The sequence below is a fragment of the Maylandia zebra genome, linkage group LG6, assembly GCF_041146795.1.
Source record: "Maylandia zebra isolate NMK-2024a linkage group LG6, Mzebra_GT3a, whole genome shotgun sequence".
Lineage (NCBI taxonomy): Eukaryota > Metazoa > Chordata > Actinopteri > Cichliformes > Cichlidae > Maylandia > Maylandia zebra.
Genome location: NC_135172.1, coordinates 41063968 through 41090800, shown reverse-complemented (window position 1 = coordinate 41090800; position 26833 = coordinate 41063968). Strand labels below are relative to the sequence as shown.

Below are 26833 nucleotides of genomic sequence, written 5' to 3'. Positions count from 1 at the left end.
TTTTTATTTGTATTTTTTCCCATTCCTCACACTGACCAAATTTTCTCACAGAATAAATAAATAAATAGACAAACTTCTCCAAAGATAAAAACAAACAAACAAATAAAAACGATCACAAATAAACAAAAACAAACAATCAAAAGTTGGAATCAGCGTGCCAAGGAGTTTCGCCTGGTGGTCACGTGACTTCCATCCTAGAATACCTGTGAAAAGTCGGTAAAAGTCAGATTTCTGAGGCTTGCGATCATTTTATGTTCATTATATTCATTATTTATTTATCGAAATGGTTTCTTAACTTTGTTCATAAATATCTAATTATAAATTATTTTATAAATGCCTGATTAGTAGCCAGCGAATGTGGCTAAATTTTTAGCTAACTGTGCAGCAGAAAAATGGCGACTAACGGTCGTGAGGAGGAAAACACTGCTGCCGATGCTGCGATCTGGAGGCAAAGGCTGCTCAAATGCTGGAACTTTGTCCTGGTCAACAAGTTTTTGTTCCTAAGTGTGTTGGGGGTTGCTGGTGGTAAGTGATGACTGGTTAACCCACCAATTACTTTGTTCTGAGCGGTATGGTTTTGTGCTGCTGTTAAATGTATTTTAATTTCACTTTATTGTGATTATTCCAGGTTATTGTTTAGCTGCACAGCGCTCTGTGACTAAATGTCTGTGGAAGTGTTTTATAAATAAACTTACAGGGTTAATTTACTTCTGATGCAAGTCAAACAGTATGAGGCAAGTCAACAGGCTTAATCACTGAATTTTAATCAGGGTAAATGTGAATTAAAATAATGTCAATATTAATTGCGCATGCGCCAGTGGTTTCTTTATTTCCTTCTTTTTCTTTTATGTTGATAGCAGCTGTTATTAAAATGTTTAGCTGGTCACAGATGATCAGAACTCGCTCTTTTTGGCATATTTGTTGCAGGTGAAAATCCCACCAGGTTAAACAGCGACATCTAGTGGGCTAATGGAGCCATCGCAGGTGTTTTCACCGTTTCCACTGTTGACAGTTGAAAGCTGCTGTTGAAATAATTCAAATAAAGTTTACATGGGAACATTAGAAAAGGTTGCTCCTGCAATTTATTTACTAAAATTAAATATTACAATAAAACAGAAAGAATAAAAAAGAAATACAAAATAAAAACCAAATGTGCTAGTTTATACCAAAACAGCACTATTTCTTTTTTAAATTGCAAGTGTAAATAAAAATACTCATTGTTCGTTTAAAAAATCTAACAGACAGGGTTTACACTGATGATTCATTCAGAGTAACTTTCATTTTTATCCAAATCTTTTACAAAGTTGTGGGATGGAAAAATTAGCACGATGAAGGCTAAAAAACAAAAATGAAGGGTTTCTGTCAGAAGTGACTAACTACCAGATAGGTCTGTTATCTAAAAAAAAAAGTCGTCTTTGGGGGGATTTGGAACAATGGAGATATATAAATCCTTCAGTTGAGTCTCATTGTTTTAGGCAGTGAGAAACTGTATTTGGTATAATCACAGTTGGCTGTGTATATACTGTTTTTTCAGGCTTCTGATCCATGGCCTGGTGATTCTGCCAATGATCTTTTTCTTGTTTGTGAGGCGTAACCCCCTCCCTGTCATGAGAGCGGTCACTTTAGTCACTGCAATGCTGATCTCATCCAGGTAAGACACACACTGAGGGCGGTGTTCTGTTGTAATCAGAGGGTAAGTTCAGATGTAATCCTGGATTTACAGGCTTATGAAGGTGGTTCACTTTTTCCTTCCTGGCTTCTGTTAGGCTTTATTTATGACACATTTTTCCATTTTCTTAATACTGCTACTCGTGTTGCAGCCAGTTTCTATTATTAATTTCTGACATAGTCTGACCTTCTTTGTAAAATATGTTGGTTTAAGTGAAGCCAGATAAAGAAAAGGTTTTAGCAAAGGCCTCACAGCTGACCGAGTAAATGTTTTATAATTCCATAGCTGTTCAAGCACTAACAAATGATGTGCTGCCTCTCATAGCTCTGCTGCATTGCCCCTCATGTTTTTGTGCTGTGAGGAGAAACTGAGGATCAAAAGAAAAGTCCCTCGCTTCATGCTGCCCATCTGCACCAGCACCAACATGAACGGAAGCGTCCTTTACGAAGTGGTCGCAGTCGTTTTCATCGCCCAGCTCAACCGCATCAATCTGAACTTGAGCCAGTTATTTACCATTGCGTACCTCAGTATTTCTGTTGTTTCAGGCCTTTAAAAATGCATCATGCAGACTCTGAAGAGTCTGTATGCTTTGCTTTGGTGTGCAGTGTGACGGCAGCAGCCACCAGCATCGGCGCAGGAGGGATCCCAGCTACAGGAGCAGTGACCACTCTGTTTGTTCTGACAGCGGTCGGCTTACCTGCTCAGGATGCCTCTATTCTGGTGGCTGTAGAATGGCTCCTGTAAGTTTCGCTTTCTGTTCATTTTAATGTCTGACACATTACTACTGCTGCCTTTTCACATCTTAAAAACTGTTTGCTGTGTTTGTGTAAAGTTCCAAAGATCTCAGCAAATTCCTGAAGTCCTGCAGTAACTCGAAGTAACTGTTTTGTGGGGCTTTATCATCTTGCATGTCACTGTGGAGGAATTTCAGCCCACTCTTTTCAACAATGCTGCTTCAGTTCATTCAGGTTTTCAGGCATTCATTTATGCACAGCTCTTTTTCAGCCCAGTTCTAGCTGTCGGCAGATGGCCTCACATTTGACTCTAGAATAGTTTGATATACAGAAGAGTTCATGGTCGGCTCAATGACTGAAAGCTGCTGAAGGCCTGGGGCTGCAAAACAAACCCACATCATCACCACTATGATGACTGTTCATATTTGTATTGATGTGCTATGTTTAGCTGTTCATGTGTTTGAGGGTTGAAACTCATTATCAGAGTTCAGAAAGAACAATTTGCTGACTGGCTGCGTTCTGTGGTCATTCTTTGCCTTTCAGAGATCGATGCAACACCATCGTCAACGTCTCTTCAGACTGCATTGGTGTGTCGATCATCTATGAAGTGTCCAAAAAAGAACTGGAGGAGCATAGACAGGAAATGATACAGTAACTATGATGACTTCTTTTCTTTTTAACCATAAGATTTTCTCAGAGGTGCTTAAGGCCCATTTAGGATTTGTTGTTGTTACGATATGATAATTTAGCCTTTTCTTTTTTTGTGTCCCGTTTGGATCTTTAGCCACCAGAATTGTTGTCTTAAGGCCAAGAAAGATGCCAAGTGGATTTATTTTACCAAGTGGATCATCATGGCCTTGCCATATTGGTCCATTTGATTGACCTTTATTATAATTATGAATTTATTTTATTTTCGGTTGCTACAAACGGGACAGAAATGACTGGGGGATAGGACAGGGAGAAAGAATGAAAGAAAGAGAGGGAGAGAAAGAAAACCAGAGGGGAGAAGAGACGGTGAGAAGGGGGGGAAGAAAGAAAAAAAAAAGAAAAGAAAAACAAACAAAACACCTGGATCACCTGTATGGAGAAAAAAAACAGAAGAGAAAGCAAACAGCAAAGAGCAACATAATAAAAAAAAACAGCACCATCACAATAAAGCTAGCAGTAGATAACAGTAGATACTAAATAATAAACTATATTGTGCAGCACGCAAGATAGACAGCACACAATGTGCTTTGAGGCAGCAGCCAAGAAAGGTGTAGTCCGCGTCTGTGAACACCCGTGTGTACACCTGTGTGCATACCTGTGTGGATCAGCATGCTTGTATTCCAAAGGTTTCTCCATGTAACGATCTGCTAGGGAGTGTGGGGAGCCATAGCCCCGTCCTCCAGGGTATGAAGCAGGTATGGAGGAGATCCAGGCCCCAGATATCCAGAGGCCCCAGAGTACAAGGACCCGAGGAGGACCACCAAAGGGGGGGGAACCTTGCCTCCTGCTGGGGAGCTCCATATTCATATTGTCCAGTATGCTCCATCTGTCTTTACCCCTCACAGTCCCCGCTCGCTATTCTCACCTCCACACTCTCCCTCTTCTTCCTTTGTCTTCGGTCAACAGTGCCAAAGTTTACAAATTTACACCAGCACCTTAAATGTGTCATGCATGTGCACATCTGCAAAACTTACAGCTGCCTGGGATTTGTGGCATTGTTGCTCTGATTATGTCATAGCCATTGGCACAGCACCAAAATTACAGAATCTGGTCCTCAGAGGACTGCCTGTTCTGAGATCAGTTTCACCCACCATATTTTGAAATATTTAGCAGTTTAGTGACTCATATTAATATATCCCTTAATCTTTTCATATTTATTTTGGCCATAGTTGGAGTGAATATCTGACTTTATGGATGATAACCTGTTTGTTTATGTGTCTGCATGTTTCCACATACATCTCTGTATTCGGCTTTTATTCTAACTATGAAGCACTTGGGTTTTGAAAAGTGCTTTACAAATAAAGTTATTATTATGTCAAAGCAGCTACAGTTCTAACATTATGCCTTACCACAAACCAAAAAAGGTGAAAAAACAAAAACTAGTTGAAGTATTAGTGGTGTCCCTCAACTCACCTGTGCTCAATAAACGGAATGAGAAAAAAAGAAAAGTCAAAAGTGGCCAGAAAAGAATGGCCAGAGAATGGCCAAAAATTTGACCAAGTTAAAAAAAATCTTAATCTTCAGGCTGCAGAGACACAAAGATTTCAACAGAACAATTACCGGTTCCCTCAACAAGGGGAAAGCTATAAGAACATGCATTATTTCTCTATCCTCTCAGGGCATCTCACAGGAAGTGCAAAGTCAGGGTAGAGTAGCCACAAGAGACTGAAACCCAAAACAAAACGGACACTAAAATAGAGCAGATACACTGAAGACACTGCGCTGTCACTGAGGAAACACAATATTTTCAGGTCAGTGCCAGTCACTTGGGTCAAATTTAGGACCAACATACTGACTGTAAGAAATAGATCTACAGTAAGTCCTCATTAAAACCACAGTAAGTGGCAGTGTTGAGGGAATACGTCCAGAATACCTTTTTCATTTTGTCCCACCAACCAATTAGCTGACCTGAGGCTGCTGTGGCTGAAACGCTCCCAGGATGTGCTTCCATAGTTGGCCATAAGTTTCCTATGCAAATGATCCTTCACCTCTGACCTCTGTAAACAGTGCTGAGATAAGTTTTGTGGGCTCAGTCATTCATTTTGATTTATTATGAATTAACCTTATATGTTTAATATTCATACCAACATGGGGAAGCAAAATGCTCATCTCGACGCTTTAAAATGGGATCAACTGGAGCCAGCCTCAAGTGGTCACTGGAGGTACTGCAGTTTTTGGCACAAGAGGCTATGATGGCTTTTTGCGGTTTTCCTCTGTGATCGATTAGTTTGATGTCATTTTAAAGATGCAAATGCAGCATTGACATATGTTCATGTGAAACATGAGACAGAGGTTTTTTCACGTTAAGCAGGGAAATGACGGCAAAGTCAGACAAACTGATAAACTTTATTTAAAAAATAAGTATAAAAAGTCATACAAAAGACTATAAAGAGAACATTTAACTCACAATAATCAAAAGGCACAAGTAACCAACTTGATAAGCCGCACACTGCACACACTGCAGCCTGTTTGGTTTTGTTAGTTCAAAGCTTTCAACAGGCAAAAGTCGTAAAGTTTCTACCAAACAAAATCCAAAGATTCATTTCGTTCACAGCATTTAAAAAAAAGATCTGAAGCCCTGACAGGAAACAACAAATCTGTGCTGCTGGAGTTTTAGGTGGAGTCCTCCTTCCAGCGAACATCGACTCCACTCAGAGGGCATCCAGACCAGCTCTGTCAGCCCTCCTTCCACCAGACCTCCGCAGTCCTGGATCAAAGTTGAGGCACCTCACAGAGTCAGGATCCTGGACCGACGTGGCTTTGCCTAACCATTCCTGCAGAGCAGAATGGGAGTCTCAGTCGTTGGCAGCTAGCCCGAAAAGCTCCAGCAGCTCCTTGTTGTCCTCATCGATGAGATCAGCCGGCTTCTCCCCGCAGTCGTTCTCCAGCTCGGGGTCGGCACCCAGGGAGAGAAGAAAGCTGAAAGAAAGATAAACCGTCGTCAGTGAAAAAGATCACCATGCTTCAGTGTCAGGGAGCGTGACCTTCTACATCTGTGGAGCCACTGTAAACATGATGTCAGCCTCCTCCAGCTGGCTCACTGCGATTCGTGTGGCTTCCTTGGATTTGCATTGCACACAATCTTCCCTTAAGCTAAACTTTTTAACTATAAAGGAGAAAGTCTCGAGGCTCACCGTGCGATGTCTGGGAAGCCATCACTGCAGGCCATGTGCAGAGGGGTCCATCCCTCCTCGTCTCTCTGGTGGATATCTGCTCCATACTGGACCAGGAGCTTCACACACTCCAGGTTCCCAGACAGGACGGCCTCGTGGATTGCAGCCATGCCTGCTCAGAGAGGAAAGCAGGACACAGTTAGCGCACTGAATAAAGTCTGAGAAGAAACATTTCTACTAGTGTAACTGAGCCTTTCATTTGCGTGGCTCTCACCGGAGTGGTAAATGGTGTCGAGCGTCACTCTCTGGGCTCGGATGAAGCGTCCAATCCTTTCTAGCTCGCCCTGTCGCACATAGTCCTGGAAAAGGATGTCATTGGGGAAGTGGACACTTCGGATTGGCTTCAGAGAAGCAGCGCCTCTGCAGGTGATTGGGATGTCCTGGCTGCAAGGTTTGATTCCCAAGGTCTGGGATGCAGGGCAGTGATAGTATTTCATCATGGTCTCTGCAGAAGTTTTCAAATGCAGCAACTAGAAAAAGATCAGTCGGTCTGTTCTCAGTGTGGCTCTCTTGCTTTCTAGTGAAGAGTTCCTCTGAAGGCCCGGCCTCCCCGTGGGTCTTTTTATACTCTGTCGGGCTATTTTAGGATGCAACACCTCACAGATCCAGTGGCGAGATTTGGAAGATGAGTAGTCCCTCTGGCAGGCCGTCCCACTGGCCTGTCACAAGCTTCACGTCTCCAGACATTACAGCCAGTAACCCTTACCGCTGCTGTCACCCCCACATGCCCAGATGCTGTTCACTTAAAGATAGCGGTGACATCTTGCCAGCTGGGAGGGGGTGGGAGAAGATGGAGGCTTCTAGTAAACACCAGGCGGTGTTGGTGGGGGGGTCACAGAGGGGTAAGGTTGCTGGCATGTGGAGGCTGTTGACCAGTAACTGCCTGACACAAACAGTCAAGAAAGGACGACTGTCATCATGGTCATCATTATGTGTAACACAGGATGGGTAACTTCCAGATTACTGGGGTTTGCATCATCCTCTTTATCAGTAAGGCAGCACAGTCTTCCTCAGACTCCTTAAATGTGAAGATTTGCTTCATTTCACTTTAAGCTGTTTTTGTCTTTCGAGCTGTGCGATGCTAAAATACAGATGGATGAATTGCCTTGAAGTTTTGTTCAATGATAATCTCCAGATGAAAAATGTAAACACATTTGTGAAGTCCTCTGACTCCGCCTCTTTTAAATTTGTTTTAAAAAAAAAAATTCTCATCAAGTTTGGTATTGAGCCTGTGGTGGCTCCTGGTATCATGTAGAGTGACAGGGAAACACTCGGTGCATTATGGGAAAGCCCCAGCAACCTTTACCTATTGTAGAACAACTAAGGGATGGTCACCTGATACAGCCTTAACTACAAGCTTGGTGAAAAAGGAAAGTTTTAAGCCAAATCTTAAAAGTACAGCCTGAAAACTGAAGGTGATACACTGATTATTTAAGACCTTGCATGCGAAGAGAAAGATTTTAAGTTCTGGTTTTAACAAGAAGCCAATGAAGAGACGCTAATATGGGCAAAGTAAGTAATAATAAATAAGATGAAGTAAGCATCTCTGCTTAGACAGCCTCCCCTGTGACTTGAATAAATGATGGCGTGGATGAAAAGTGAATGCATGGAGAAATAAAGCAGAATTAAAAAAAAAGGCTTTCTGCAATAAAGAAAAGTCTGATGTGAGCCTTTTTTCCCGTCTGGCCCTCGCTCACTGACTGACTCATGGGCGTGTTACAGGATTCAGTGATTCATCATCAGATGGTGAGAATGAGACAGTGACTGCGTGCCTGATCATTTTTAACCACAAAAATTCATCCTGGGGACTTTACATCAGCTAAACATGCACCGTCCTGTGTCCACAGCATAGTTTAATCAGTCATTTAAAAAGTTTAGAAACTGAACATCGACTAACAGGTCTGCGGCTCTCACCGAGGAGGGACAATCACACACTGGGTTTTTTTTTTATTGACTAGTTATTTGTTTAACCACTTAGTATGGAGCTTTGAGACCTTCACGGTGGAATAAGACAAACCAGGAGACAACCCAGCCTCTGGAGAATAATTAACAGAGCCACATTTTAGGACTGAGAAACTCCTCGCTCCAGTTTCGCAGGCCTCAGTTTGCTGACTGAAAGGCTGCACTGGGAGGGGCAGAGGGCTTGGACTGTTGACCCCACTGCTGACCTCCAGTATGCTGGCTACGTGCCGGAAAGCGGCACAAACACCAGTCAACGGGCACATTAGCAGCCCTGTGAGGCTGTACTGCATGTTCAGCTGATCTGTGAACACAAACAGCTGAAGACGTGCACACACGATGCATTTCGACTTTGCTGGGATTTAATTTTAACTTTAAATACCATAAACAATATGTAGGGTAGTTTTGATTTATTACAGCATTTCAATGAACTACACGTCTGTCTGTGCTATTGATGCGATTCCAGCATCCCAGTTTGGTCCAAAGTTACTTCAGTAATACCTGAAACAAAAAAAAACAAAACAAAAAAAAAAAAAAAATGCTGTTCACTGAAACCAAATCTATATTTTAGAAAAATAGAAACTGAAAAAATATTGTACTAAGAGGTTGAAAAAGTGTTATAGTTTTAGTCTCTGAGGACACTGACATTTTTGAGTGTTGGCTTTGAGACTGTGGCTTTATCAGGACTCTGCCTCCTTTAATAATTCATGTTTTAAACCTGTGACATAAAAGACTGAAAACACAAATCTGTAAAAGCTAAATCTACAGTTGTAACCTATAGATTCAACAAAAAGGAATTTTTGGTCATTTTCTGCACTTATTAATATAACTACATTTATTATAGATCCTTCTGTCTTCCAGGTCTTTATTTTTGCTTCATTTCATTTTTAATAAATCCCATTTTGATTTTGAATACTCCATATGGGCTTAAATTTATAATCATTTACTTTTGACTACTTTTTTCCAGATTGAACATTATCTACCGTATACAGTTGGGGGAGTAGCTCTCATTTAGATCATGTTTGAAATAAATCGGTAGTGTGTAGTTTCAGTAACAAATAAAATACAAAAAAAAAAACAAAAAAAAAAAAAAGGAAAAAAAACCAAACATGAGGCATTTCATTTTTACATTTTTTTTAAAATTTATTTATTGGCCACCATTTCACATTTTCCACATTAATTTGGATATGATGGAATGCTTCGTTAGGATTCCCCCTCCCACACCACCATCGCTGTTCAGCTGACATCACCTCGCTCTACTCAAGCTTCCCCTCCCTGCCCCACACTCACTCACGCGTGCGTGCGCGCGCACACACACACACACACACACACACACACACACACACACACACACACACACACACACACACACACACACACACACACACACACACACACACACACACGCAAAGTAAGGGTGCTGCGTAGAGCCAAAAGGGATGCAGGAGGTACAGTATGGGTGAGGGGTGGGGCTGTTCCAATTGTTCCCTCCCCGCTTCAGATATCAGACACGTCTCTCAGACCGACCCGACCAGTAAACTTAACCAATCTCTGTTTGCTGTAGTAAACACATGAATCTCTGATTAGGCATGAATGCAGTGCAACCCATCAGAATCCCCCATACTCCCACCCACCAGGTCTGAGAGCGTCCACACAGGCCAACTCTGCCCCAACCGGGCCAAACCGGCAACAGTTGGGCACAATGGTACATTATTTAAAAAAAGAAAAAGATGACAAGTCCTAAATAATAATAAAAAAAAAAAAAAAACTCAAAGTAAAAGCAATTAAATAAAATACGATTTCCCCAAAAAGTTAACTTTGTTCCTTTCAGAATAGTTAGTAGCCGCGCTGAAACGAGGAGACAGAACCGAAAGATTTGGGAATGAAGAAATGACAGACCCCCCCCCCGAAAGAAAGAAAATAAATTGGTCTCGGCTACAGATGGGGGGGCTCTTTGTGCTACACCATGGGGGTTATTTTAGTGAAAACATCTACAGGATGGCCCCTTTTCCCCTGAGAGATCAGTCCTTACAAAACCGTCACACAAACCTGTGGTCCTATCAGAGGGAGAAGAACACTGGCAGCAGCCCGCCCCCCCTTACATACAAACATAGGTTACAACGCTCGATTTGCTGATACCCACACTGAACAAATGAACAGCAACGACTCTTTAAAAGGAGGGGGGCGTGTGGAAAAACAAACATTTTGAAAACTTGGATCTCAATGCCATTTTTTTTTTCTTTCTTACATTTGGTTCAAAATATACAAGGCAGACAGCTGATGTGGAGCTTTGCAGACAAGGCATTGAGGTCTCCCACAGGAAATGGTGCACTGTTCCACAGGGTCCCGCCAGGTGGGACAAGACCAGTCTGAGCCAGAGGTTTGGAGGTTGCAGATGTGACGAGCCGGGGAGGGGGTTAAAAAAAAAGAAAGAAAAAAAAAAAAAGCCCTGCCATGCCAATGATGGACTGACTAGCTGGCGGGCTGTTATCAGGCCAGCTTACTGACTGACTGAGAGGCAGTTAAAGGGGAATAATGAATGTTCACAGGACAGGGAAGGTCCACAAAGAAGTGAAGGTGGTGATGGTGACTGTTTGGGAGGGTTAGGGCTGGACTCTCCTCTCTCTCCGTTTCTGCCGACGTTTACAACTCATCGTGTCCGTCGTCGTCAGTGCCGTCCTCACTATCGGAGTCGTCCTCCACGTCTTCCAAGTCCTGCAGAGCAGAGAACAAGGGTTAGAGATTCAACAAAGTCCAATTTACTCTGTACCACAGATGGTTTATAGCTTAAATATAAACTGTCAACATAAACCACTCAACGACATTAAAGGAACACTTTAATTGAAAAATGCTGATATCTACTGATACAGTCAGAGTTAAAGTAAAACTTTGCTTATTGAGACAACTCAACAAATCCTGCTGCTGCGGCAAACTACCGAAAATAACCCCCGATGTCACCCTGAATCCCTTCATCACTAAACAAGACCTTGAGTCAACACCATCAGACACACAGCTCGCCATTTTGATGACATCTCTGCTTTACAGGGCATTTCTTCTGTCTAGTCTGAGGACAGGTGTGGTGAGGAGAGGTGTGGGATATGTGAAGATGCTAATGGTGACTGCTACGCTGCACGTGCTGCTTTTTTCCTGGAGGCTCAGCTCTCCAGGCGAAGCCCAGTGAACAGCGACAACAGCTGCAGGAGGCATTAAAGGACTGGGCTGCAATTAGACTTGTGTGAAGGGGGGGGGGGCGTGGTGGCAACGGTGGAGTGGGAAGGTGTCAGGAGAAAGTCTCCCATGCTAACGTGCACGCCAGAGTGACACAGGGAAGTACGGTAGAGTATCTCTGCATACATCGAGTTTCAGAAACTTCAAAGTCTTTATTTTCTTCAAGTATTTGAATCCATAGATGTCGTAATTCTGGCTTTTATCCAGAAAATTTAAACATACATTTTGATCAGCTGCTTACATCTGGGCAAGAAAACAGCTTTGCCTCAAACCTGCACCCAGACATCAGATTATTTGGACATCTACATCCGTGAAAGCTCAAATGCGATACCGGCGAGCATCTAATCAATGAGGTTCAACGGTGACCGCAAGAGTGCCGTCTGTGCACTTCAGAGCACCTCTGTTCAGAGGATCTCACCTCAGGTTCCAGGTCATCGTCATCATCTCCTGCGGGGGCACCGCCTTCTTTGCCGCCACTCTCCAGGAACTTGGTGAAGCCCTCAAGTGTTCTCTCCCCGTTGTAGTCGATCACCTGCAGATGAGACGTCATTTCAGAAAGAAAACCAAGAAAGGAAGAGTCTCCTCTGACTGATGTGCATACTAATCCTCATCCAAAAGACTTATTTCCTTTTGGAAAACACTACAAATAAAATTGGAAATAAAATCTTGTGCACTGAAAACATAAATTTGATATAAATTTGTTCAAAGTTAAAAACTTTTCCATATTTGTTTCTGAGAAATGCACACAAAGCATTTAATTGCAAACACTGAGTAGATTTGCTTATTTTATAATGTCCAAAGCGGCTCTATATGCAGGACAAAAGTAAAGACAGACGGTCAACTTTTGGAAAACCAGCAAATTTAATTTTAGCATTTTAAATCAGACAATCATGTCTGTCATTGCAGCCACCTCCAGACTCCTCTGCATGCTTCCACTAATCAGTGTCACAGGCTAATCTGCAGACTTATTATGGGGTGACCTTGGTATATAGCACTCGTTTAAGATTCCTGAGAGAAAGTGGCACGAGCATGCCTGGCCAATAAAGCGCAAGGCATGTGCAGGCCATCTTAAAGTGAGTGAAGCCATCGAGCAGGAATGCTCCAGAACCGCACACCAACAAAATGCTGCAGAAACTTTCAGGAGTGGGCTCATGTTTCTGCACAAGGTTAACACTGCTAAATCAGGAGGCAGTAATAGCACTGAGGTGACCCCAATAGCAATGATTTCAGATTCCAAGAACTCAGCAAAGACATAAATAAGATTAGTGTGAGGGTGGAAATGGCTTCTCTCCGGCTCAGTGATCAGACAAGGGAGTTTCAGTCGTAACATGCCAACCGTTATTAAAACTGGTGTGGCGTTCGGGCCAGTGGGAATCATTTTCTAATGTTTATTAAAAAGTATCAGTATTAGTAGTCATTTGTTTTTAACTTGGATTCATCAGCTTTTTTTTTTTTAACCCAAATGTGAACAAATCCAAATTCAACATTGTTCTGTACTCTAATGACCTAACTAATGACCGACAAATAGTCCAGTAGCTGTCCTGACCACAGTTTTACTGAGGTCACAGATCAAGGAAGGCCAGGTTTCATTTCCTTCTCTAAACTCAGAACGTCCACGTCAGCCATCTCCATCTTTTACATACAGTCTGTTAAAGCAGTCAGCACTCACCTTGCGCTCTTCTCCTGCAGGGAAGAACTTCAAAGTGGGGAAACTGTGGACTTTGACAGCCTCAATCTCATTGGCTGTGGAGTCCATTTTGGCTACAATAGTGTCGGCGCTGTCCTTGTACTTCTCTCCCAGCTTCTCCCAGATTGGAGCCAGCTGTTTGCAGTGTCCACACCATGGTGCATCTAAATCACCACAAAGATTATTCAAAGAAAACCAGAATTTTAATGGTGAATATTTTTTGATAAAAACAGCAACAACCATCAGCTCAGGGAAAACAATGTAACTTTTACAAAACTGGTTAAAAATGACACCCCAGGATGGAGTAAACAGCATCAGCACACTGATGCTTACCAGCTACGGTGGATATAAAGTAGCAGCTGATAAAATCCTTTCTGAAGCCACTGCAGGTTGTGTTTGAGTTGGGTTTGCGTGTCTGCAGCTATGTGCTGGAAGCCCGTCAATAGTGGATTCAATATCTAAGCTAACTTTAGCTAGTGTTGTTCACTGGGAGCAGAAAAGGCCCCGAGGTTACCTCTACCAGCCTGTGGACTGATTTTAAGGCCTTTCATCAAAGAGAGTCAAAGGAGGTTTAATTTTGTTAAAAGGTGTAAACTGCTCAGACACTAGCAGACATGTTTGCACTTATTTGTTTAGCATTTATTTGAAACCTCAAAATGTAATTCTATACTGCAGAAAGAAACTCTTTACTCAATATGCATGGAATGTTTTTCTTTTTATCTCAGTGAGTAAAATTCAGTTTGAAACGCTTTACAGTATAAAGCTAGAAACAAGTAACCACAGAGTGTGCATGCCATGTGCAGCCTCGGCTTCCTGACCTGGCTCTATCCTTTGGCTGGCTAGAAAACGCATCACCTGTCGGGGAATATGGGGCCTTTCCTGATGTTCATACCTCAACATAAACCAGATATGGAAAAAATGCTCCAAAAATAGTGCAAATCTGGACAAGGATCACTAACAAACAATCCTACAGCTAAATTTAACCAGAGCTTTTCAGCATCAAGTGTCTGGTAGCAAATTAATTTGCAGAGAGCGTGCATGAGTGAGCCTCGAGAATGAGCAGGTATCTGGCTTAGCTTGGGCAAAGCAAGACGATTTGAGTTTCAGACAAGGGGCTTTGCCAAAGCTCGCACCCAAGAGAGTGACTGCAAAAATACGCCATCGCCCCAACAGGTGAACACCCCCCCCGACCTGCTTGCCCCACTTCTCATTTAAGGATATGGGAGATAAACACGCTGCACCATAAAATAAAAAAGGTTGAAATGCAGAAAGAAAGGAAAGCTCTTACAGAATTCCACAAAGACGTTCTTCGAGGGATTGAAGGCGACCTCCTCAAAGTTTTTGCCGACCAAAACCTTGACAGGGTTTTTGTCCCAGTCTTTAGGGATGTCCTGGCTCATGAGGTGGGGCTGTGAGAAACAGACAATCACTTCTTTAAAAAGCGAACTGTGGTTTGGAGAGAGTATTTAAAGCACATTCCTACAGGCAAGGATCACACAGATACTTTATGGCATTAAGCGGATTAAGGCTGTAATTGCTTGTAAGATTCCAAAAAGATGTTTGCACTCTGGATGTGGTCATGCAATCGCCTTCACTATGTGATTTATGGAGACTATTAAGTCCAAAATTAACATTTCTTGTGGCCAGAATAAAGTCTATGTATAGCGGTGTCCCTCACCTTGAGTTTGCCCTCAGTGAACAGTTTGCAGAACTGAGTGATGCTTTCTGCAGTGATGGCGTCGCTCTCTGGCTTGTACTTGGTCATCTCGTCCTCCAGAGTGATGAGGCGGATGGCAGGGCACTCCTCTTTCTTCAGGCCGAAGAACTCCAAGATTCGCTGGTTGTCGTCAATGTCACTGTCGATGAAGATGAACAGGATCTGGACAGAAGAGAGGGCTGAGTCAGTGAATGATTTTACTCAAAATAGCCCTCCTGATGCGTGCGTCAGGGTGTATACAGGTACAAAGAGCCAAGTTTAAGAAGTGTGATTAAATGTTTGCCAACTTTGGATGTTTACTGGAGAAAAAACAAAAAACACCTTCAAAAAGAAACGTTTTTCACCATCTTTACCAACAACACGTGTCTGCTTGGCTGAAAATACATTTTCAATAATGCGTTTTCCTTGAGGTCTCCATATAAAAAACACCCAAATAACACGTTCCTTCATTGCAGGTCACTGAGTGCTGCACCTTATTTTCTAGCATGATGGAGAATACCCACTCTTCCGATTGAGTGATGTGTACCAACTCTCAAAATTGCTTGTCCACGTGATTAGAGATAACCTCTAACAGTTAGGTTGGCTAATATAGCCAGCCACCTATTGACATTTGTAAACACCTATAATGTCCTTTATGGGCAATAACTGCAGACTTTCTGGAAAACCCCGCATCTCAATCCCAAAAGAAAAACCACACTGCTCTCTTGATGGTACAATTTTGCACTTTACAGTGACAGCTTTGCCGTACCTGACCCTTGAATCCCTCTGCGGCCTTCTTAAACTGGTCCATTTTGTCCTGGAAGTCTGAGGCAGCTTTGGGCAGGAACATGAGGATGTGGGACTTGATTTCTCCGCCGAAGATTTTAGGGGCAGTCTGGAGAAAACAGTTTGACACGTGAGGAAAACATCTGGAGTGCGGACAGCATTATGGTGTGAGAAAAAGGGATCTAAATGCTGTGAGCAGCCCCATCGATTACCTGCTCGGTGAACTCAATGACCAGGGGCAGCTGGTTGGCCTTGACAAAGGACTGAAGCGCTTCTTTGGTCAGCTCACCATCGAAGGTATTGCGTCCCTCATCAAACTGCAAAGGAAACATAGAAACATTATAGTTGCAAATATTACCCACCTGGTGTCACATCTAGTCTGCCTGTGAACACCGGACATAGATTTCCCAGACAGAGCACTTTAAAGTCGCCCGGTAACCCCCAGCAGACCGAAGAGACTTTTATCGGTTGTTAAGAATAGCAGTGGTGCAGCTGTGCCAGGCAGCTCTTACTGGCACAATAGCAGAGAGGAAATTTGGCCTGTGGCGTACTGCCAGCCTGAATGGCACTGAAACTTAAGCTCCAAAATCCTCGGTCAAATAAACAAGTGAAAGACTCCCAGCTGTTTATTAAAACAGAGCCCCTGCTTTGGGAGCGTTTGCTTAAGAGCTGCACACATGTCCGCGATGTTTGTGCCAGTATGAAGTTACCAACAGGTTTCAGAGGCCAGAAAATGGCACGAGGAGGACTAAGCACTTGTACATGTGCCAGATCACCCAACACCCTAAGGGCCGAACACTTATGTTGTGAAGTTGCTTCATGCTGCAGCAACAAGGACTGCATGAAATTGTTTTTTTTATTACAGATCACCTCCCAACTATCAAACACAAGGACAGAGCTGCCTGTTATTAATTTATTAAATACACACCGATGTCAGAAATAGGCCAGTAGCTGTCCTGCAGTGCGTGGACACACACATGCGGTGTCACAGTTTAAGGTTAGGTTTGAAAATACAGTTATTGTGTTTGCAAGATTACTTTCCATCTATCAAGATAGATAATGCCGCTTTCCTGTCTCTGCTGACAGCATAAAGCTATGAAAAACTCAACATGCCATTGGTTTAGAAACCTGAAGCTTCAGATAATGTTTCCAACAACATTAAAACTGAAGCGTTCTAGTCAGTTAGTAACACTTTGCTCCGAGTGTTCATATTTTTTTTAGAGGTGGCTCTAAATACTGACAAACTGGCAGCACTCGCCGGGCAAAATGTTCGACACCAGCCAAATCCCCCCCCCCCCTTATGCCATTAAAAAAAAACAAACAAACAAAAAACAAACAAACAGTGGTACACTTAAAAATAATCACCCTTGATGCGGTTTAAAGTTTTGGGTGCGATCACTACGATTAACCGGTGTGATTAAGCTGCCTGCTCGACCTCAACTCGATTATTCTGTCATCAAACCGGATCTCTGCACCTTGTTTGTGTTAACATTGTTTGCTGTGCTGCAGCAGTTTAAGTTTATGCTTTACTTCTTCTCTGTTACATTTGGCACTTGTTAGCATGCATCTGTGCACGTGTGTTGTACCATCACAATTTACAGATGCAGCCATCTAACCGAGCTTCCTAGTGTCAGCTGTTTGTCATTTCAGCCGCCTTTGGCTCCAAAAAACTAACATGGCAGCAACCACTGCACCAAGGGTTAGTCCAGAAACCAACGCAAGGCATCACAGCAGCTTTTAAATTTGAGTCGAGCTTCCAGGATTTGCTCATAGTTCAGATTTTGCTGTGTGAAAATGTTTCGGTTTCTTGAGTTTCACTGTTGATCATTGCTCAGGGGAAAAACTCATGTAGACACCAAACATCTGAATAAACACGTTCAACAAAGTGACCAAGCAGGAGGTGCTGGCACATTTTACCAAACTGACAACCACTAAAACGATATGAACTACAGTATTTTAGCTTTAGGTACACATTACTGTTTCAGTCTTTTCTAAACTCTAGTTTGTTTTTATTTTAGTGAAAATGTTTTCAAACCCATTTTTTTAAATCAAGTAATCTGCCATTGTTTTTACATGTTCTTTAAATTTGAGCTCTTTTGAATTTATGTAACTGACATGATTTTGAGGTTAACATTGACATCATGTGAACACGCTTGGCCAATAAAACATCCACAGACTTTCCGTAACTGATATTTGCATTGTAATTGATATTGTAAATTTTCAGCGGTTTTCATTTCCATAGGTTCCTCGTGTTACATGGTTGCCAACGCACCACTTCTGAAAGATCCTCTGGACTTTGACTCAATCTGATGAATCAACAGGCTGAAGATAACAAACTGATCTCTGACCAACTGCACATGAGATGGCTGTAGTTAATGACCTCTTGTGTAAATTATAGTGAGTTTTATTACCTATACAGGCTTATAGGAAGGCATTCAAATTACATGCATTCATCCTCTGCCTTTAGCCAACGGGAGCTGCTTGGAGGACAGACAGTAACCTAACAACATGCACGGCAGTGAGGGCGAGCAAAGTGCACGTCTTAAACGTTCAAGTAGCTCAAACGAGCCAAGTTTAGCACCGGAGAGCGGATACTGTGGGTTCAACAGCATCAAATTACAGAGGTGTGGATCAGAGACACAGCTGTGGCGTCTTCTGCAGCTCCACTGTAAATACTCACACATGGAAGTGCGTTTCACAGGCACAAACAACATATTTACAATGTATTCCGATTACACCTCAGACTGAGTAACAGCTTTAGATGAAATCAGTAAGAGAACTATGTCTTCCTGATGTCCTGTGAACACAGTTTGTCCACATGTTTGTGTACAAACAGACGCAAGAGAATATTTGAGAGTCACCTTCTTGAAGAGGACAACGCTGTCCTTGGACACTTCAAACTTGGAGTAAATGGCATCGCTGGAGGTCTTGGCGAAGGGAATGTCATCTATGGCCTGAGCTGCTTTTTCATAGGCCTGGGCACCAGCAGACTCTGCATCCTAAAAGACAAACAGCAATCCTCTGATTGAAACTTGCAGTAGCTTCAACCTCTGCTTTGATTGCAACACGACAATATATGTATATTTTTAAAGGAAAGGCAGGAATTAGGACTAATCTTCTGCTTTTAGAGATGATACCGTAAACACATTTCAGTTATAGAGATCCGAATCGCACCTTGAAGAATCCGATGACTGCCACCTCATTATCAGCGATCAGAGACTCTGCGTCGGTGACCTCATTCAGGGTGGCGACGGCGGGCCCTGTGCGCTTCTTCAGCCAGTTGACGATGTCATCCGCCTGCCTGCCAGCTGAAACAAAACAGTAATTCAGGCTTTTTAGTTTGGATTTCAATAGAAATAGCTGATCTTGAGTGGGGGGAAAAATGGGTACATGAATATTAATTTGAAAAACATCTATGTGCCTGCCTCTTCTTTGCCCACCTAGTTGAACCCGAGCTACGAGTCAGAGCAGTGCTAAATTTCATTACATTTAGATGAGCTGTTAGAATATTGTTGAAAGCAGTTTTGTAAGAGCCAAACCGTTACCCAAACACAGTCTAACTTTAACCAGCAACAGTCTTAAACAAAATGAAGCCAACACCAGTGCTAAATACCATCAGTTCCTCGACTGGCCATTAAAGGCTCCATTAATTCCCATAAACGTCCAACTTCACAATACACAAAAAAGGCCCGTCAGTAAAGTTTCAGAAATTTACATTTTCATAAATCTTACATGACACAAATTACCTGGGATCTGTGTCTGTGCAGCGCACCTGTACGTTTTTATGAAGGCAGCTTGTCAACAATGAACACTAGCATCAGCTGATTACGTGGCACTCTACCATCTCAACCAAGCATGATTATAAATAAAAATAATATACCAGCAAACAAAATACCAACTTTACATTGCATGCATGTTTTTGTATTGGGGACATAACCTACAGTCTGTGTATAAAAACACGTGCATATTTTATTTAATTTGTCCTTTTTGGCCTGAATTTGTTTTCGTTACAGCAAACCACTCACGTCATCAAGAGTTTTAAGAAAGGTGCAATTGCATGCTGAACAGGGACAATCACATTTTTAAAGAGTTTATTCTCACAATCACCTCTGTATCCCCAAAAACATTAGTAACACTATGCCTAAAAATTCAGTGCACCAATTAGTTTTAAGTACAAAACTATTTAAAAAGCACCAATGGATCAGGCAGACCTTGAAATTTTTGGGGGGCGTGAGATTGAAGTGAATTTGCACAGCACTTCCTGTGGTCACACGTAACACACGGAGGCAACCGACTCACTTTATGGGTGTGAACATTTAAGCGCCTTTGCCAGTTAAAATTTTTGCACTTCTGCAATTTCTGAAACCTAACTGCTCTTCACAACTTCAACTCAGGCTCAGTCGTTTCCCCTTTCATATTCAAGTACCTCAGCAGTTTAATCACCACACAATGATTGAAAAATATAAAACTGTACGCCACATTTGTGAGGCCGTTAAAACATGTTTACTTTCTGTGGGTTTTACTTAAACTGGACTTAAAAGAGGCTGGACCTGTGATGCAACAGCAGTTTCACTATGAAAACGATGAGGCGATTCAGCACGTAGTCTTTATGCAGCACTTTGAGGTTTCAGGCAGTGCGTGGGAGGCGGCTTTTTTTTTTTAAAGTCAGAGTAGTCGTTTCCACAAAAGCACTTCCCAACCTGCTCTCTTCTCCTCCAGCTGAAAACTGAGTCAGGCCAGCAGAGGAGACGTGAAGAAATGCACATACCTCGACCACGTCCCAGAGGCAGCGTGAGGGGAACGTGCGGAGCAAGGCCCGCCCACTGCCCGTCTAATGCAGCCGATTGGCTGGCTCATGTTTAGGCTGCTGTGCAGATCATATTACTTAGGAGTCACTCGGGCCCGGCTTCAGCAATTTAATCTAAACCCCTAACCCTGTAATAACATCATTTTTATGACATAATAGTCAGTCACTATGCTCAGACAGAACTTAAGATTGCATCATTTCAGAGGCAAGACCAATTCATCAAAGAGCATTGAAGGAGAAAAGTCACAAAGCAGCAATGCACCATCAGCTCAGTATTTTAGCACCAGCTGAGAAACATGATGAATGATGCTAAAATAAATACTATAAAAGTAGATGTGTAGATGTGATTCTTGCTAAAGCTAAAAAATAAATAAATAAAGTGAAAGTCAACAGTTTCTAAAACTACTACAAGCTACTTTCAGGTGCTCCCTTATTCACAGGAGATCGTCACAGCGGGTAACTCTGCACGTTTGACAGATTTTTACACCGGTGCCCTTCCTGAAGCAACCCCCAGGGGATTGGTGTCTCCTCCCAATACTACAAAGACAAGTATTGTAGATGTGTAACAAAGGATAAACTTCAGATTTCTCATCAGTTATTCCCAAAGTGTGTAGTTCATATAAATTTCATCATGAGGCAGAAATTAAACTAAAGGATGAACGTTTAGGATATCAGTTTGTGTTGTGCTGTTTCTATTATACTGCATGTAAAACAGGTCGGTGGAATGAACCAAATATTCATACCAATTTATCTTCTTCACATTTAATTAAAGTGTTCAATTATATATTTATGTTTTTTCTGGTTGTTGACACTTCAGAAAAACTAAAAACAATTGAAATAATAAATCTCTCCACATGAAACTATGATACGACCATCTGGTTTAACCACAGGATGATTAAAATTTACTTTAAGAGTCCTGCAGCTTGCCATCCTTTATGAGTCAGCTACTGTTAATTAAAGCTGATGTTTCTGCTTAAATATGAAAAATGATCATGTGATGGATGACTCAGGAAGGACATTGTGTAACTGATAAGACTCGATCAGGAAGCTGACGTGGAAGTTTGTCATCTTTCCATAAGTCCATCCTTCCCCGAGCTGACGGGGACCTATGCAAGTAGTTGACTAGATGACTAAACGTTACTGCACTCACTACACTTAAATTATTCTTGTTTTATAAACAGCATGGATGTAGACTTCTTTCTACGAGGGCTCTGGTGATCCTACTCCAGAAATGTTTTAATCCACCGTTCTGTTTTATATTAGGCCGTTTGCGTATTTTGATTTGGCAGGAATCCTGCTCGTGTGTGTATACGACACCTGTTCACAGCAATGAAACTTCCTAATTATTTAACAAATTTTGGCTTTTATTAGCTTGTTTATGCAACATTTCTACTCTTGTACAAAAGATCTGAGCCTTCCTTGTGTCTGTGTTTTGGTTTAACTTTTAGAAATAATGTTCTTCTGATGTTATCAAGTCTGAAAACAAGGATAGGCTACATTTAGCATGGGGGCCACAAACAAGAATACCTGTAAACCCCCAGAAACAGTCACTTATAACTTAATTGGCTTTGACCTCTGAAAAAGTCCCAATGCTGGAGCTTCTGTTCCTTTATGTTTGTCATCCTGCTAGAACAGAGGCAGTACAGACACTGATAACCAAAGCAGATTCATGACGGTCATCGAGTACAGACTCACTGCTGAAGGAAACGAGATGCTTTCTCGTTTTAATAATCATTTATGCTCGCTGTTATAGTGCGAGTAGCCGCTGCAGTATGCTCCTTAATGACACGTGTCACCCCCAAGGTAATATGTCCCTTGGTATAGTCTGAATCTCTGAACTTTAGTACAGATATAATTTAGAAATGGACACAATCACCTCTGTCTTTAATCCAGCTGCAGTGGCACAAAATGCCAAGTTACAAAGGTCGAGAGGGCCACGACCAGCTGAAACGGCAGCTTGACAGCGTGTGTATGTGAATAACTCAGTGTTAACCGTTTAAATGCTTCCACCCCCTCCCCTCACTCCTATTTTAATTACTTGGAAATCAGCAGCCAGAAACAACTATGGTCCACCCCAATTTTTAAACTAAAACTTATGAATGAAACGCATCCATCCCCACTCACCTGAGTACTCTTTGGGAGATTCCTTGTCTCCACCCTTGAAGAACTTTATGGTGGGGTATCCCCGGACGCCGTACTCTTGGGCGAGTTCTGTTTCCTCTGTGGCGTCCACTTTAGCCAGGCGGATGTCTGAACTCTCTGCCTTCAGCATGCCAGCAGCCTTGGCATACTCTGGAGCCAGGGCCTTGCAGTGACCGCACCATGGGGCATCTGAGGAAACCACACAGAGAAAGGTTTGTATTGCTACCGAGAATGATATCAGATCATAATGGTGGAAAACAAAAATGTGACAAAGAACAAAAGACCACATGAGAATTTGTATTAATCAGCAAATTAAAAAGCTACATTCATCCAAACTATCCATCGGCCATTTCCGCATCACCTTCTGTCCTTGGGGATGATTGATAAGATTTAATTTGTAGTCAGTTCTGATTATAGGTTCAGTTCTTTAGAGAATATTTTACTGACGCCTCAGTGCTTCTGTGATGAAAACTATGTAGAGACTGTAGAAAGTCTATTGAAATAGGACTTGGATGTTCAAAAGCTCAACTGCAATGAGCCTGATGTCTTTTTGCAAAATTGTTGCTGTCAGAAAACGACAGCAGCACTGATGAAAGTGCTCGAGTGCCTGGAGGCATTCGATCCTGATTGATAGGACACTCCAAAGTGGTTCTGAATTTCCATCCCCATTTCATCTCTTGGATCCAGCTTCACAAATTTGTACAATTTGATTTTTGCTCAAGGATGGTGTGTGAGTGGGATTAAAGTATTTGAGTCTCCCTTTGCTTGGCACAATGGGATAATAAAGAGGTTTTCCTAAACAATCAATTCTGTTTATCATCATTTAAACAAAAAAAACAAACATGGCCAATATAGTGTCCTGTTATTCTATAGTGAAAATATCTGAATGTTTTAGAGCAACTTAAAGTGAAATTAGCAGCTTTCTTAAAGGATGCTTGTACTTTTGATGATTCCCTTAAGGATCCATAATATATCTGTATGTGGATAAGGAGGGTAGGTTGGTGGTTCAATCCCTGACTCCTTCAGTCTGTATATTAAACATCCTTAGACAAGATACAGAAATCAGAGTTAAGACGGTGTGAGAGTGCCTGACTTAGTGTGGCTCATAGTAAAAAATACTTTGAATGCCCAATTAGAAGGCACCATTGAAATATCACTAATTTACCAAAATAAAAAATAATGAAACTGGGAGGTGTGTGTGTGTGTGTGTGTGTGTGGGGGGGGGGGGGGGGGGGGGGGGGGGGGGGGGGTTATTGCAAGAGAAAAACCTTTTCCAATATTAAAGTTGCACATTTAAATGTTTCCAGGATTAAAATAATAATAATAACAACTTGAAGACTAAGATCAGATAATCTTAGATTATAAAGACAATTTTGCTGAAGAACAAAACCTTGTGTGTGCCTCTCTCCTCTTGTTTCACGTTCAGTCGCGAAGTGTACTTATACACTTGGAACCGATAAACCTGCTTATCAGAAAGGCCACGTCAACTAATGACCTCATTTTTTAAAACGTATTGACAAAGAACTAAACTTCCTTGTACCACTCGGGTCATTACAAACACACACAGTTGAACTTTTGTGAAGTACACGTCAACCTAGCTCCATGCACGCAGAGATCCCGCCCAGCTGAGGAGGACGTGGGCAAACAAAGCCCTTCATCCCTCCCATCCCGAGAGCCGACTAGTCCAATCAGCTGTCACACACTTTGTGAAAGAGGTCAACAATCAGACAAAAGTGAAGCGGGACGGGCCTGCAAAGCCCAAACTAACCAGTTTAATAAGCCAATTCAATCGGGAAATGAATTATCAGGAGGTGCAAGAAAAGCGAAAGCTACCGCATGAAACCGCAACAGCCGATCGAAACCTATCTTGACCCATTTATCTGCTCTCCACCATCCCAGCTTTCCTGCATTTCACAATTTGGCGACTCAAATTAGGGGGAAATTTTGTATTAATAAAAAAAAAAACCACCTTATTAAAAAAAACTCGCTATATTTCCCCGATTATAAGATACGCTAAATACTCAGAACTAACACAGACTTCTCTAACTTCAGAGAAGACTCACTGCCTTTTGCTATGTGCACAGCAACTTCCTCAGACACCCCCAAAGGCCCAATTTGAGGCGTGCAAAAAACCCCTTTGTGGCCTTAATAATGCTCTTAAAGCAACAGATGTATCTTAAGTACGGCACTGCACAATTTCTATACAATTCACCAGAGATAAAGCTAATTTAAGGAAATACTATATTCGCACAGATGTTACAAACTGGTTGAGGTTTGCAGAAAATAAATCTGAGGGTCACAGCCAAGTTTTGCCTCCGCGGCAGAGTCCCGTTACACTTCGGTGTTAGCTTGACTACTTTTACCATCACAGCGAGAAAACAGCCCGATGATCAAGGCTCTCTGTTTCATTAAAGGAATAACTACAGCAGCTCTGTAGCTCGGTGAATTACAGTCACGCATGAACGAAAAACCAAACCCAACGTCGGTGAGTTAGCTAACCAGCAGCAACTTATCTCAAGTGTCAAAGTTTAATGCTAACATTATGTCAGGCTTAACTCGGCTAGCTTAGCTCTGCACGAGCTGAGACCGCAGCGGGAGGCTTAGCTTGAGCTGGAGACCTTTTAAAAGCAGTCAGAATCACTTACAGAACTCAACCAGGATGTTGGGGTGAGCCTGGAGAGCCTCGTCGAAGTTACTCTTCTTCAGCACCAGGACATCTTCTTCCTCGGCTATCTCAGCGTTGATGGCCACAGCCAGTGTGCAGAAAATCAGAAACTTCAACATCGTCGCCGTCGAGTTTTCTTCCCTAAAATAGACGAAAGGTTCAGACGAGCTCGGCTACGGCTGTGGTGGAGGAACGGGTGTTAGTTTCAGGTCCGTTTCCCCTCGTTTAAGGTTGGGAGAGTAGCTGGTATTTTGTGTCTACCGCTACTAACGTGGCAGTGCACGCAGAAACCGGAGGGTCAGGCGTAGTGCGCATGCGCCTTTATGAGGCAGAAAGCAGTTCGTGTTGAATTGTGACTGGATCGCAGCGGGCTGCACCTGGAAGTGAAAGAGAGGCGCTCCCTGCACACATCAGTCCGCCGAGAGCAGGAAAACTGGATGGGATGGCTTTTAACTGCCCACACTTTTTAAACAGGGAAACAAACTCAACTATGTAATCATATTTTATAGATTTACTTTATTAGAGCACATTACAGCGCACGAACCACGAGTGCAATATGTGAAATACAGTATAGTGAAACATCGGAATTCACTGAATGCCTTTTCTTTTTTTCGGCTCTTGGCTGTGGGGTGAATATGAGTGTAAACTGATGCAACCAGCTGGGGGTTGGAAACTGGGTATTTGCAAAGAGGACAGAGCAAAGTCTGAATGACTAACGCTTATCTGCCACACTGATTTTTACATTAACACCTCCATTGCAGCCTGGTTTGACAACAAAACTGAACAAATAAACGGAACTTTCTGTACTCACTCTGGATAATCCCCAGAACGCTGTGTCAATAGTTGGTGAAAGGGAAATCTGGTGGGATGGTGCTACAGAAATCTTTGCAATACACATATTTTAAACCAAATAAAACCAAAACTGCTGCGATGGTGAGATACAGGCATACATGAGAACATTACTTGTGAAAATCAGTCATTTGAGAAAATTTTAGTGTATGTTTTACAACCTTCTTTACTAAGAAGTCAGGACACACTGTAAAATGTCAAGAAAAGTGCAATGTGATTATCTGTAAATTATCAAAAGCCCTTTAGTTGATTCAAACCAGATGAAAGAATGTTTAAAGTGAGAAGTGTTCTTTTTTTCAAAAATCATGCTATTAAAAAAAAAATCCAACAAAACATTTTAAATATGTTATGAGGCATGTTTACCACTGTGTTGCATCACTGCGTTCAGGAACGGATGGACATCAGTTCCTGGAGATTCGAAGCCAAATGTTTTCACATTTTTCAGGGCATCTTAATTCATATTTATTGCTCTATAGTTGCAAGCATGCAGTTTAAAACCCAGACACTCTCTTTTATTGAATATGTGCAGAATGAAGTTTTGCATTGTCTTCCTGAAAAGGTGTCATCTAGATGAATGCCATTATATGTGGTTGCAAAACCTGTATGTATTGTTCAGCAGATTTAGTGCCACGTGTACTAATGCATCCGCAGTCACAGATACTGGTTGTTGAACTGTGTGCTAGTAACAAGCTGGATAGTTTATCCAGCTTGTTACTATATATATATATGT

The 26833-nt window shown here is 42.1% G+C and overlaps 2 protein-coding genes and 1 long non-coding RNA gene across 5 annotated transcripts; 1 reads left to right on the top strand and 2 right to left on the bottom strand.

Moving 5' to 3' along the window:
* LOC101470246 (uncharacterized) lies at window positions 1-18003 on the top strand. 3 transcript variants are annotated; one of them, XR_013099045.1, is made up of 5 exons: window positions 1-525; window positions 1535-1651; window positions 1994-2409; window positions 2947-3054; window positions 17883-18003. It is a non-coding gene; the product is annotated as an uncharacterized LOC101470246 (long non-coding RNA). The 3 variants fall into 3 exon arrangements; XR_013099044.1 differs by lacking the exon at window positions 17883-18003 and adding an exon at window positions 3763-4528; XR_013099043.1 differs by lacking the exon at window positions 17883-18003 and having other exon boundaries at window positions 2947-4528.
* On the bottom strand, window positions 5439-6840 carry ppp1r27b (protein phosphatase 1, regulatory subunit 27b). Its single transcript, XM_004538767.4, has 3 exons — window positions 6499-6840; window positions 6246-6396; window positions 5439-6030 (listed from the first exon to the last, which is right to left on the bottom strand). Exons 1-3 carry the CDS (start codon window positions 6722-6724, stop codon window positions 5907-5909), a joined length of 501 nt encoding a protein of 166 aa, XP_004538824.1. The 5' UTR covers window positions 6725-6840; the 3' UTR covers window positions 5439-5906.
* p4hb (prolyl 4-hydroxylase, beta polypeptide) lies at window positions 9361-25569 on the bottom strand. The gene is made up of 11 exons (XM_004538768.6): window positions 25235-25569; window positions 22572-22778; window positions 18815-18948; window positions 18502-18639; window positions 15853-15957; window positions 15624-15749; window positions 14837-15037; window positions 14447-14567; window positions 13141-13322; window positions 11890-12003; window positions 9361-10958 (listed from the first exon to the last, which is right to left on the bottom strand). Exons 1-11 carry the CDS (start codon window positions 25371-25373, stop codon window positions 10887-10889), a joined length of 1539 nt encoding a protein of 512 aa, XP_004538825.1. The 5' UTR covers window positions 25374-25569; the 3' UTR covers window positions 9361-10886.
* Between the last annotated feature and the right edge of the window lie 1264 nt (window positions 25570-26833).